Here is a 14644-nt window from a genome sequence, read left to right on the forward strand (position 1 = left end):
GTGTATAATATGACCTATTTTCGCGAGATATTTCATCGGTAGGTTTGTATAATATTACCTATTTTCGCAAGATATTTCATCGGTAGGTGTGTATAATATTACCTATTTTAGCGATATATTTCATCAGTAGATGTGTATAATATTACCTATTTTCGGGAGATATTTCATCGGTAGGTGTGTATAATATTACATATTTTCGCAAGATATTTCATCGCTAGGTGTGTATAATATTACCTATTTTCGCGATATATTTCATCAGTAGATGTGTATAATATTACCTATTTTCGGGAGATATTTCATCGGTAGGTGTGTATAATATTACATATTTTCGCAAGATATTTCATCGGTAGGTGTGTATAATATTACCTATTTTAGCGATATATTTCATCGCTAGGTGTGTATAATATTACCTATTTTCGCAAGATATTTCATCGGTAGGTGAGCACAATATAACCTATTTTCGCGAGATATTTCATCGGTAGGTGTGTATAATATTACCTATTTTCGCAAGATATTTCATCGGTAGGTGTGTATAATATTACATATTTTCGCAAGATATTTCATCGGTAGGTGTGTATAATATTACCTATTTTAGCGATATATTTCATCGCTAGGTGTGTATAATATTACCTATTTTCGCAAGATATTTCATCGGTAGGTGAGCACAATATAACCTATTTTCGCGAGATATTTCATCGGTAGGTGTGTATAATATTACCTATTTTCGCAAGATATTTCATCGCTAGGTGTGTATAATATGACTTATTTTCGCGAGATATTTCATCGGTAGGTGTGTATAATATTACCTATTTTCGCGATATATTTCATCAGTAGGTGTGTATAATATGACCTATTTTCGCGAGATATTTCATCGGTAGGTATTGTAATAGGTAGATGTATATAAAATACCCAATTCCGCGAAATATTACAATAGGTAGGTAGATGTGTATATAATAGGTAGATGTGTACATATAAAATACCTAATTTCGCGAAATATTTCATCGCTAGGTATCACAATAGGTAGATGTGTATATAATACCTAATTTCGCAACATATTTCATTGGTAGGTATCATTGGTAATATTTTTGTCATTAGATATTTATATGCTAATAAAAAAATAAATACGGACATTTTTATAATTTTTTTTAAATATTTTTTTTTTGTGGAGACCCGCCAAGCTATCTTATGTGCTTTGTCGGTGGGGTTTTTTTAAAAAAAATTTTACAATCTTTTTCTTAATTTTTATCTATTTATACACACATCGTACGGTCAGGTAAACCCATTTCATTTGCCCGAATGTTTAAAATTTCAGCAATCTTTTGTCCCCCGCATGTTTTGTCCTCCTTGTCTTCCCTGCCTATTGTAACGGTGTTGTGTTGTGCCCCCTAGCGCGAGCGGAAGCAGCGCACGCTGTACTCGGACGAGTGGGCGCTGGGCGACGACGAGGCTGCCGAGGGCGGGCGCGGCTTCTCGCTGGCCGACAAGCTGGAGAGCTCACGCTTCGAGCACCCGGGCGCCGTGCGCGAGATGCATGGCGCCGACCTCACCGTGGAGTACCTGCAGCGCCACGGCTTCAGCACGCCCCTCATCTTTCGGGAGAAGGTCGGGCTCGGCATCAGGTGAGCCCTCTTTATTTAAAAAAAAAAAAAAAGATTTTTTCAAATTTAATTTTATTTATTTATGGTTCACAAACTATGAAAAACATATAACAATAAATGAAATACAGTGCAATACAAATTGTTTGAATGTTTTTCATCAATTAGATGAGAACACAACAAGCTTACAGAAACAATTAAGGTGCAGGTTAAACACATATATACAGAATAGAAATTTGGTTGTAAAAAAAAAGGTAATAACAATTAAAAGTAATGAAATAAGAAAAATAAAAATAAAAATTAGAAGTAAAAATTAAAAGTGAAATTTAACTATGGTACATAAGGTACAAAATTCAAGACCTCCACCAGATTGGTGAAATCAATTTGAAATTGATTTCACCAATCTGGTAATAGACTTCTCGTATTTCTCCGTTCCATCATTAAATATGTCGATGGTGACATTATCAGTATTTTTATACAACCTTAGCATCCTAGAAATGGAGTTAAAGTATGCTATATTATTGTTATATACTGGGACAGAAAATGTGTTGTGCCTCCTTAATCGCCGAGAGAGAACATTCATTGCTGTCTTCTTGACACAAAATGCTGAATCAATGTTACCATGGATTATATTATAAAGATACATTAAGTCTCTAAATACAGTTTAAGTCAAAAGATACATTTTGTGTCGAGAAGATAGCAATGAATGTTCCCTCTCGGTGGTTAAGGAGGCACAACACATTTTCTCTCCCAGTATATAACAATAATATGGCACACTTTAACTCCATTTCTAGGATGCTAAGGTTGTATAATAATTTAGAAAATACTGATAATGTCACCATCGACAGATTTAATGATGGCACGGAGAAATACAAGAGGTCTATTACCAGATTGGTGAAATCAATTTCAAATTGATTTCACCAATCTGGTGGAGTCTTAAATTTTGTACCTTATGTAGCATAGTTTAATTTCACTTTTAATTTTTACTTCTAATTTTTTTTTTGAGTTTTTCTTATTTCATTACTTTTAATTGTTATTACCCTTTTTTTATACATCCAAATTTCTATTCTGTATATATGTGTTTAACCTGCACCTTCATTGTTTCTGTAAGCTTGTTGTGTTCTCATCTAATTGATGAAAAACATTCAAACAATTTGTTTTGCACTGTATTTCATTTATTGTAAAATGTTTTTCATTGTTTCTGAACCATAAATAAATAAAATAAAATAAAATAAGTTCTTTACCTTATTTTATACTTTATAGGCAACGTCTATCCACCAATCAAAACAGTAAATTACGGTACACGCCTCTATCATTCTCACTAGGCTGTTTAAGGCTGGTCGGAAGATATTCCTTCTTTGCATTTTTATATTATATGATATATTATATGTACCAATTTTTATATTATATGATGAATTTGTTTCAGAGTCCCGACTCACAATTTCACCATCAACGATGTGAGGATGTGCGTGGGGTCTCGCCGCATTCTCGACGTCATGGATGTCAACACACAGAAGAATGTAGAGATGACTATGAAGGTAAACGATCTTCAACACTATGTGATATCAGTTCCTTTCACTAATTTCAGCGTTAATTTCTCTAATTTTGTCAATCAATTTACTAACTTCAGCATTTAGTCCACTACAACACACAAAATGACGTAGAGATGATTATAAAGGTAAACAATCTCTACCACTATCTAATTCAATATCATATAATATGGCGTGCGTCTTCGTCCCAGTGTGCGGTATACTGGGACGAGGATTCAATGATTTTTATAAACACTAGAATGTGTAACTTTCTACCTGAGAATGATACAAAAGGTTTGTTTCGGGGGCTGGCTCGGTACCCGTCACTCGGATGTCCGGCTACCGGCATCAGTTACACTCGACCCGTGTGCATGTGAGCAGCAGTGATGACGATTCCATCCACAATAGCCCACGTTGTATGGAAAAATGTTACGCTCAACGAAAAATTCCTGGAGGTAGGAAAGAAACCTGATACATTTGTGTCACTTACGAGAGAAAGCCTGGCCTTTGCATCGGCGACTGTTTTCACCGATATCATACATTAGATGTCTATAAAATGTAATAATAAGAGACAAGATTTTATGCATTCAAAATATTATTTTTATCAAAATAGTTTTATTAAAAAATAACTTGGATGTATTGTTTTACCCTGTAATGCCGTAAATCTATTGTGGACCTGATGGAATTTAAAAAAAAAAATTATGGACTGGAAAAGGGTTGAAAAAATAACAAATAAATGAAATGATGAAAAAATGTAATTGTGATTTCCGTCTGGTTTCCAGGAATGGCAGCGCTACTACGATGACCCCAACAAGGAGCGCCTGCTGAACGTCATATCCCTGGAGTTCTCCCACACCAGGCTGGACAACTACATCCAGTCCCCAACGATCGTGCGCCAGGTAGACTGGGTGGACTCTGTATGGCCGAGGCACCTCAAAGAGCAACAGGTATGCGACATATTTCAAAACCAAAATATACAAACTAATTTTAGTGTAAGATACTGTTACAATGTGAAAAACAAAAATATAGACACTAATTTTAAAGTAAGATACCGTTACAATGTGTAAAACAAAAATATAGAAACTAATTTTAGTGTAAGATACCGTTACAGTATGTGAAACAAAAATATAGAAACTAATTTTAGTGTAAGATACCGTTACAATGTGTAAAACAAAAATATAGAAACTAATTTTAGTGTAAGATACCGTTACAATATGTAAAACAAAAATATAGAAACTAATTTTAGTGTAAGATACCGTTAAAATATGTAAAACAAAAATATAGAAACTAATTTTAGTGTAAGATACCGTTACAATGTGTAAAACAAAAATATAGAAACTAATTTTTGTGTAAGATACCGTTACAATATGTAAAACAAAAATATAGAAACTAATTTTAGTGTAAGATACCGTTACAATGTGTAAAACAAAAATATAGAAACTAATTTTGGTGTAAGATACCGTTACAGTGTAAGAATATACCGTTACGAGATGGTTTGGACACGTGGAACGTATAAGTGAGGAAAGAACGGTTAAACAAATTTATGAAGCGAATGTAGTTGGAAAAAGAAGCAGAGGAAGACCGAGGAAAACTGAGGAAAACTTGGCACAATCAGGTATGTCAAATACTTGAAAGCGGCCGGGTCAGGAGTCATATAATCAATAATCGTCGAGTATGTATGAAGAGATGCATGAATGTAGAAAAGGTGAAGAATGTTTGCAAAGACGGAGTGGTGTGGCGTTCGATTCTCTCTGCCTACCTCTACGGGGAAGCGGCGTGATGGTTAGCTAGTTAGTTAGTTACCATTACAATTTAACTCATTGTTTGCGGGAAACGCTAAAAGGTGTCTTTTACATACTATTGGCAGAAAGTGGAAGACGCTTATAAGCGTTCTTTCTATTTGCATACTTTTGGTAGGGCGTACATAATTGTTCTATTCATAATTTTTATTCTAGAAAACAAATACCTTACCCAATGCAAAGATAATTTGCTGTGTATGGGTGCTTGTCCACTACCCAGAATTACACGGAATTTTACCATCCGGCACGTCAGTTAGCGTTTTAAAACGATGATTGGCTTGGATTGGCTTGTGCCTTTGTCCATCTTTCTTCGGATCGGTGCTCTTGATCGGTGCGTGTACACGTTGCGCGTAAATTCAATTACGCTAAACTGTCGTCGTTTTCATTTTTCAAAACCGGACTGCAATCCAGTGTAGTGGACAAACGCCCTATAACTTCTTTTCTTAAAAAAAAAACTAATTTTCAAGATTTTTATCAATATCTCAACGCAGATGTAGAACAGAGGTGTCAGATTCAAAAGGCACCAAGGGTCCCATAAGGTATTTTGGGTACGCCGGCGGGCCACATCAAAAAACTCTAAAATCTCATTTTCATTTTTATCTATTTTAAGAACTAACTAACTAACTAACTAACCATCACGCCGCTTCCCCGCAGGGGTAGGCAGAGAGAATCAAACGCCACACCACTCTGTCTTTGCAAAAATTCTTTGCCTCTTCTACATTCATGCATCTCCTCATACATACCCGACGATTATTACGACTCCTGACCCGGCCGCTTTCAAGTATTTGACATACCTGATTGTGCCAAGTTTTCCTCGGTCGTCCTCTGCTTCTTTTTCCGACTACATTCGCCCCATAAATTTTTTTTAACCGTTCTTTCTTCACTCATACGCTCCACATGTCCAAACCATCTCAACACACCTTTCTTAATTTTATCGATCTATTTTAAGTGAATAATTTATTATCAAATAAGGTACAGTAGATCCAACTTAATGATTTTGTAAAAGAATATTAAATCGACGTGCCCTACGTAAAGTGCTCTAACTACATTTTTGTCAATTTTGAGATATTTGGTGTATGTTATCAACTGACCATTATCTACAAATATAAATAAACAAAGTTATAAATATAATATAAATTACGCCTCGTTTTCAGGCATATAAGACGCTATCTAAATCGAATTTTCGAAATGAACTGAACTCCTAAAACACTAACTACTTAATTTTGATAAAGCATAAAGTTTTAAAAAGATTTAATACATTATTTTGTCGTGTTTTTTTAACGTACAATACTAGTTTAGAATTTCAGATAAAACCGCTAATTAATAAAAAAAAAAAATGTTGACTAAATCTTCTGAGCTCTCTCCTGTAAAGTAACAGATTTGCAGATAGAGTACTTTACGTAGGGGCCGTCGATATGTTCCCGTACAAAAAATGATTTGAATAAATGAAAAATTGAAATGAATTAAGAATTAAAATAAATTAAAAATATAACCGAGGGTATCCGCGGACCGCAAAAAAAAAATATTCTCAGGCCCGCGGGCCGCTAGTTTGACATGCCTGATGTAGAAAACCCTTACGCTCTGCCCTTAAGGCTTACGATCTGTCATAGGCTAATTTATGTGATCACTTTATAAAGGTGTAATTTTCTGCCCATGATCGGACAACCACACTACTCAAATTTCGAAACTCATATTTTTATGTTTCAATTGAAAACATCTTCTTCTACTTTTTATTTGGTAACATCTATGCTTGAAATTAGTTTTTTTTTTTTAAACTGAAACCTTCTGAAATTCAAGTAAGATTCTTTCTGAATCATTTTATATACTAGGCGACGCCTGAAAATATCATTTTTAACATTTATTAAAATTATATTTTCACCATTTTTTTTCTTTAATTCACAATATTCTGAAATATTATGAAATTCAATGCAACAAACAGTTCACGTCGCTGAATGATGGAATGAATCGAAATAGCCACAATATATTTATATTTTCACCGATCCAATTTTGTTGTAGGTGGAGTCCACAAACTTGATTGAAGAGATGATGTACCCCAAAGTGCAGAAGTACTGTCTCATGTCCGTCAAAGGGTGCTACACAGACTTCCACGTGGACTTTGGTGGCACCTCCGTGTGGTACCACATTCTCAAAGGTATGTTTAACTTCTTCGTCTCCCTTCAAACCCTTATTCGCACCCCAATGGTGCATAGGGCACTGCATCATATAATCTATTGTGACACGTGTTTCTCGATGCATTCCGCATCATTTTCAAACACCGTACTACGTTACGGCACTATAGGGCATTGCATCATATAATATAAACGCAGTGTTATCTTGATGGTTGACACATGAAGGAAAGGTGATCATCCGCTCCGCTTCAGGTGCCAGTCCAGGGTAATATTGAATAAATATTATAGTGAAAAAATCACTCATATTTATTTGACCCCCTCCCCCTGGGAATCGAACCCGAGACCTCCAGAATGGTAGCTGAGCGTGCTGAACATTACACTACAGAGGCAGACTAACTGCTGCTGTTTAACTAACAAACACCGTACTACGTTACGGCACTATAGGGCATTGCATCATATAATATAAACGCAGTGTTATCTTGATGGTTGACACATGAAGGAAAGGTGATCATCCGCTCCGCTTCAGGTGCCAGTCCAGGGTAATATTGAATAAATATTATAGTGAAAAATCACTCATATTTATTTGACCCCCTCCCCCTGGGAATCGAACCCGGGACCTCCAGAATGGTAGCTGAGCGTGCTGAACATTACTCTACGGAGGCAGACTAACTGCTGCTGTTTAACTTCTGGTACAGAATAAATGTTATTGTTAAGAAGCGATATATTCCAACAAACCAAATACAGGTTGAGGTGCATACAATATGTAGCTATTTCAATTTATTGGGCAGATAGTGCTCGTGACAGATTTGTCCGTAGTGTAGTGGTTATTGTGTTTGGTTGCCGCGCTGGAGGTCCTGGGTTCGACTCCCAGGGGGGTCGCAATAAATATAGAGCCCCTGGTCTTATGCCAAATGTAATGCTGACTGTGTGCGGCATGCAGTCTAACGCTAAATACGGAAATACCCGGTCTTAACCTTTTGCCCGTACCACATATGGGCAAAAAATGGGCCTTTGCGGATTTGCCCGTGACTGGTAAGGGCACAAAAAGGTAGCCCTTTGCAGATTTGCCCGTACGTGATATGGGCGCCCCGGTGAAGAAATAAATCAAATTGATTTTTCCCTAGTAACGACAGTAGTAGTAGATAATAATGGAGTTATGGGCTAGAAATATTAGATGAAAAAAACTTTTGCGTTTATAAGATTGGTTTTAAAATTCTCTTTATTTAAACATTCAATAAAAACATTTTTAACCCTTACTGGTCCAATGTCGAATCTCATCCGACATCGATTTTTTCCTCTTAGGTCCCATGTCGGATGTTATTCGACATTTTTTTCATCATGAGTATTATTTATTTAAATTCCAAGCTTACATTTTTGTCACTCGTATCTCATCAACAGTATGTGGAGAAAAGGATAACAGATTTTTCCAATTGGAATGTAACTGTCTACCTAGATTTATTTTTTAATTTTGGGGGACCGGAAAGGGTTAAAAAATCATTAAAACTGAAAAAATATTGTTGCCATAATGCCTTGTAATTATTTCATTATCAGAAGAAAAAAACAACCTGGCCCTTTTTAAATAAAATCATCATTAAATTTCATCACAACATTGATAACTTGTAAAGTGTTTTGTTTGAGTCAAAGGGTTAAGCAGTTGATTAATGTCTAAATAAAATTCTCTCCTGACTTTTTAGGTGCCAAGGTGTTTTGGTTAATTCCGCCCACCGAACGCAACCTGCAGCTGTATGAGAAGTGGGTGCTGTCCGGAAAGCAATCCGACGTGTTCTTCGGCGACACTGTCGAGAAGTGTATTCGGGTCAACGTAAGTATTGTGATGCAATTAAATACTTCCGCCTTGAACTAATAAAGCGGAGCTGCCTAAACGCCAATGAGTTGTATATTTTTATCAATTGATTCGGCTGTCAGTTTGTGGTAATATTGTGGTTTCTAGTTGAATACCACTTTAATTTATCAGAAGGGAAGCAAGATGAAAGCGGATTACTTTTAACACAAATTTATTCAGTTCTATCGAATTACAATCAAGAAAATACTTAAGAATAATCGCGTGATTCTAATATGAGAACAGTTGAAATACGTGTCGATCTGAGGAGGAGCGGCGACGAAGTGTAACGGGCTCGCTTCCGTTCGTTGCGGGCTTCGTGTAGGTTGCTCGCTATTTCACTCGATTTGAGTTGCCATAGTCGATGTGTGGGTTGCCACAATATCAATCTTCTTCTTCTTCTTATTATTATAGGCCTTGTGGCCTGTTTTTAAGAGGGATTAGCCTCCTGCGGCGTCGATTCCCAGCTATCGGCCCATCTCTTTGGTGGTCTGCCCGGGAGTCGTCTACCATGGGGTTGGCCGTATAGTGCCATGTGGGGGAGTCTGGATGGTTCCATTCTCCTCACATGCGCATACCATTCTCTCCTTCATTGCCTTCCCTACCTGACGACATCTTGGATCTCGGATATTTCCCTGATCCTAGCGTTTCTTATTCTACCTCGAAGACTCTTGCCTGTTATGCTTCTCAGAGTCTTCATTTCCGACACTCTAAGCGCATTTTTTGTGGCAGCGGTGTCTGCTCTACTTTCAATTCCATACGTCATGATGGGTCGGACACAGTTTTGTAGATCTTGATTTTGCTGCTGATCTTCATCTCAGGGTTTTTCCATATAGCATTTTTCAGGCATCCTGAGATGGCTGCAGCTTTGTTCACTTGCCCCATCTATCAATTTTTTTGTTGACTTTTTTTTTCAATTCAATTCAATTCAAACCCTTGTTCGCACCCAATGGTGCATAGGGCACTGCATTATATAAAAACAATGTAATCTTGATTGTTAACACACGAAGGAAAGGTGATCAGCCCTCCGCTTCAGGTACCAGTCCAGAGTAATACTAAATAAATATTAGAGTGAAAAAATCACTTATATTTATTTTACCCCCCATGGGAATCGAACCCGGGACCTCCAGAACGGTAGCTGAGCGTGCTGACCATTACACTACAGAGGCGGACATTAAAATTTTACTTGATAAATACCACTATGGTAAAAATATGATATAGTGATATTTACCAAGTAAAATATTAAAAATGATTTACGTTTTAATTAACTATGCTAATTTTCACACTGCAAGAATAGAACACCACACCACTCACTGTCTTTGCAAACATTCTTTACCTTTTCCGCATTCATGCATTTCCTCATATATACCCATTGGTCATTCCGATTGCTGACTTGATCCGCCCAAACATTTGACATACTTGATCATGCCAAGTTTTCCTTGGTCTTCCTCTACTGCTGTTTCCAGCTACATTCGCCTCATAATTTTTTATACCGTTCTTTCCTCACTCATTTGTTCCACATGTCCAAACCATCTCAACACACCTCTCTTAATTTCATCGATAATCCTTATCTCAGCCTTGCATTTTATTTATTTATTTATTTATTGAATGGCTGAAGCCTTTAAAATAATACATATACACAGTATCTAAAAAAAAATTAAAAATACACTAATGAATACACTAATAGAGAAACAAAAAGTCTTATAACAAATAGTCTTATAACATAAAATCATAAAAAAATACCAATTTTCTCCTTCTTTTACCATTCGAACATCTATCGTACATCGTTTTGCCGCATATTTGCCAGAGGGATCGCATTTTGTTAGAGTTATTCTTTAAAAAACAAAAAATAAAAAAAATAGTTAACAATCTGTATTTTAAATATTGTTTGGTGAATTTCAGCTGTATGCCGCCAACACATTCTTCATCCCGACCGGTTGGATTCACGCCGTGTACACTCCGAGTGATTCTCTGGTCTTCGGGGGCAACTTCCTGCATCAGTTTGGCATCGAGAAGCAACTGAAGATTGCGCAAGTTGAAGACAGCACCAAGGTAAGTGCATGCACCAGTTTGTTTCATCAGGGTTTAGGGAAAGACCCTGCGCGTCGTACTTATATGAAATTAGATGCGTAGCGTCGAGAGTGAGACAGATATAGGGCATGAATATGGTGCGGACTAATTATCGACCTCAAGAAAAATCAGGGATCTGTTCTTTTATTTATCCTTGTAATGTTACAATGTTTTGTAATGTTTTATTTATCCTTGTAATGTTGTCCGCCTCTGTAGTATAATGGTCAGCACGCTCGGCTACCGTTCTGTAGGTCCCGGGTTCGATTCCCAGGGGGGTCAAATAAATATAAGTGATTTTTTCACTGTAATATTTATTCAATATTACCTTGGACTGGTACCTGAAGCGGAGGGCTGATTACCTTTCCTTCGTGTGTAAACGATCAAGATAACACTGTGTTAATATGAAGCAGTGCCCTATGCATCATTGGGGTGCGGATAAGGGTTTTATTATTTTTATTATTAATGTTACAAATTATTAGTCAGATATTTCAACAGATGTCTTAAGGCCAAGGATTTGACATATTATTTTATCCAAAGTTCCACACCATGAAAAAATCCCTCCAAGTTGAACTGAGGTTCGAAACTTGGAGCATAGTAAAAACACATACGCTTATGTCAGCCGCGTATGGGGCATGTTTTGTGAAAACACATACGGTTATTTGAGCTGCGTGGATCCGGTTAAACATAAATGTCACCCGGAGAACTATGCATTTTTTGGAAAATCGGCTTCATGGATCTGGCAGATTTTGAAAGTAGGCGACACAAATATAAGAAAGGGTTTGCAACTGATCAGTTTAGTAAGTGTTCAGTTACAAGATGGTTCTTAGATTTAAACTCGATATTAGAAACAAGTGCCAATCCTTCTTTTCTCTAGTCCCTCATGACAGGACGATCAGCCCCAACTCATTCCTCTCCCTCTCCAGGTCCCGCAGAAGTTCCGCTACCCGTTCTTCACGGAGATGCTGTGGTACGTGCTGGAGCGCTACGTGAGCATCCTGCTGGGGCGCAGCCACCTGCTGCCGGCGGGCGGGGAGGGGCCCGACGGAGAGGGGCCCCCGGCGCCCCCGCCGCCCGCGCCCGCCGAGGGCGACGCCAAGCCGGCGCACGTGCACCTCACGCAGCAGGAGCTGCACGGCCTCAAGGTGGGGGGATTGTTTCTGCCGTTCGGCAAAAATTACGCGTCATAGTGCCCGTAGTAATGTAAAGAGTATAGTTTATATTTTATAAATAGCTTTGGTTTAAAATCGCTTTGAAAAATGCTGTAAAATCACTTGCCAACCGGTTTCAAAGCAAATGGTTATTTTCAAAAAGAGTCAAATCGCTCACTCCTTTCAAGAACGTGATAAATAAAAAATTGACAATTTTCAGTTGTGCATGTTTTCGGAATGCCCAGAAAATGTACTATATCCCAGCAAAAGAGGCATATTTTTAACTTAATACTTACCCGCTACAGGGCAGAAAGTGTTGTTTTTGCATTTTGAAGAAAAGGTATTGTTTAATTATTTTTTTAAAAATACTAAATATTTTTAAAATGGAGAAAAAACCATCAGGTTTTACTTATAAAGATCTGTAGCACAATAAAAAGTTTAATAAGAGGCTTGATATTTATTTTTAATACATTATATTATATTTTTAAACTTTAAAAACTTTCTCCTGAAAAATCAATTTTTTTGATTTATGACGTTCTTGAAAGGAGTGAGCGAAATGTCTAATTTGATAAAAGCATTTGAAATAAATTTGAAAAATGTTATATATTTTTGAATTAAAAAATTGTAAAAAAAAGTATAAATAAAAGCTCTTTTCTAAATTGACAGCATTGTACGAAATCCTTTCCAATAAAGGTCTTTAAAGTAGATAAATATTTGTGATGTTTTATATTAATTTATGTGCTAATAATTATTTGTTATTCCTCTTAAAAAAAAATTTTTCTTTCATCATGCCTGTGTGCTACAATGTATTCATATACATCTTCCCTTTCTATACTTTTATGATGTGAAAAATATTAATTGAATGTTAATTAGTTTTGAAAACATCTATCGTTTTCGAAACTAGTCGTATGTACAAATAAAACTCATTAAAGTGGTATATTCAAGTGTTTAATTTTAATAAATTAGTTAAATTTCTTCTTCCAGGCCATCGTGATGTACCTCCACCAGCTGCCCGCCAACAGGAAGAGCGTCCCGGAGCTGTTGGGGGACCCCATCGCCCTCATCCGGGACGTGCGGACCCTCGTGGAGAAGCACCGTCACGACTCGCGCGAGCTCGCCATCACCGGCCACGCCGTGCTGCAGAGTAAGGACTATCAGTAACTTAAGACAACCTTCCGAGGTATTCCTCCCTAGCAAATTTGTATTCCACCCTGGTAAATTAGTATTTCTCCCTAGCAATTTTGTATTCCTTCCTGGCAAATTAGTATTCCTTCCTGGCAAATTAGTATTTCTCCCTAGCAATTTTGTATTCCTTCCTGGCAAATTAGTATTCCTTCCTGGCAAATTAGTATTTCTCCCTAGCAATTTTGTATTCCTTCCTGGCAAATTAGTATTCCTTCCTGGCAAATTAGTATTTCTCCCTAGCAATTTTGTATTCCTTCCTGGCAAATTAGTATTCCTTCCTGGCAAATTAGTATTTCTCCCTAGCAATTTTGTATTCCTTCCTGGCAAATTAGTATTCCTCCCTGGCAATTTTGTATTCCTCCCTGGCAAATTAGTATTCCTGCCTGGCAAATTAGTATTCCTTCCTGTCAAATTAGTAATCCTTCCTGGCAAATTAGCATTCCTCCCTGGCAAATTAGTATTCCTCCCTAAACCATCTGTCAGCCAGACCACGCACTGGGTGGGTTTTTTAATTTTTCTTTTCTAAGACGGTAATTGTATTTACTATTTACCTTGAGTATTATGTACAAGGTTTATAGATCATTAAATGGATTTTAATTTCTTCTAACTTAAAAAAAATATGATGTATTTTAACCTCATTTATCATTTAATCCACATCTCCAAATAATAATAATAGAAAGTCCAAAAGAAGTTTCTGTTTTTGAAAGCTGGAAAAGGGGCACAGCATCAACAGGTGATGGCCATCTTGAGGTGTCTCATCATCACTGCATCGGGTGGGTGTCAATGAGTAATCGTTTATAATTTCCAGGCCCCGAAGACGTGCTGAACGAGCGCAAACGCGCCTCTCTGGGCAAGGGCTCCGGTGGCTCCCGGGGCCCGCGGGGGTCCTACAAGAAGCACAACACGCCGCCCAACCTGGCCACCGAGAGGGTGGAGAAAACAGGGCCCCCGAGACGCAGAAGGACTAGGTAATGACCCGTGTCTGATATCGCTCACTCCTTTCAAGAACGTCATAAATAAAAAAATCGTCAATTTTCAGTTGTGCATGTTTTCGGAATGCCCAGAAAATGTTCTATATCCCAGCAAAAGAGACATATTTTAAACTTAATATTTACCCGCTACAGGGCAGAAAGTGTTGTTTTTGCATTTTTTGCATTTTTTTAATACATTATATTATATTTTTAAACTTTAAAAACGTTCTCCTGAAAAATCAAGTATTTTGATTTATGACATTCTTGAAAGGAGTGAGCGATATGTTTGCTTATAATTTTAATTTTGCGTATGAAATACCCCTTTCGCTGTTGCAAATGGAACATATTGTATTCTTCTTCAAACTTCAAACCCTTGTC

The 14644-nt window shown here is 37.1% G+C and overlaps 1 protein-coding gene across 1 annotated transcript in view; it reads left to right on the forward strand.

Moving 5' to 3' along the window:
- Nucleotides 1-14644, forward strand: part of Kdm2 (Lysine demethylase 2) — a 37930-nt gene that overhangs the window by 6408 nt on the left and 16878 nt on the right. Inside the window, exons 2-10 of the mRNA XM_088267165.1 lie at nucleotides 1390-1619; nucleotides 3022-3133; nucleotides 3907-4071; nucleotides 6940-7075; nucleotides 8747-8874; nucleotides 10795-10944; nucleotides 11886-12104; nucleotides 13095-13254; nucleotides 14104-14263. Of these exons, the coding sequence (XP_088123291.1) occupies nucleotides 1390-1619; nucleotides 3022-3133; nucleotides 3907-4071; nucleotides 6940-7075; nucleotides 8747-8874; nucleotides 10795-10944; nucleotides 11886-12104; nucleotides 13095-13254; nucleotides 14104-14263 (1460 nt within the window). The remainder of the gene's footprint in view (nucleotides 1-1389; nucleotides 1620-3021; nucleotides 3134-3906; nucleotides 4072-6939; nucleotides 7076-8746; nucleotides 8875-10794; nucleotides 10945-11885; nucleotides 12105-13094; nucleotides 13255-14103; nucleotides 14264-14644) is intronic.

The sequence above is a fragment of the Brachycentrus maculatus genome, unplaced genomic scaffold (assembly GCF_059751285.1).
Source record: "Brachycentrus maculatus isolate JH-2025_06_01 unplaced genomic scaffold, ASM5975128v1 h1tg000285l, whole genome shotgun sequence".
Lineage (NCBI taxonomy): Eukaryota > Metazoa > Arthropoda > Insecta > Trichoptera > Brachycentridae > Brachycentrus > Brachycentrus maculatus.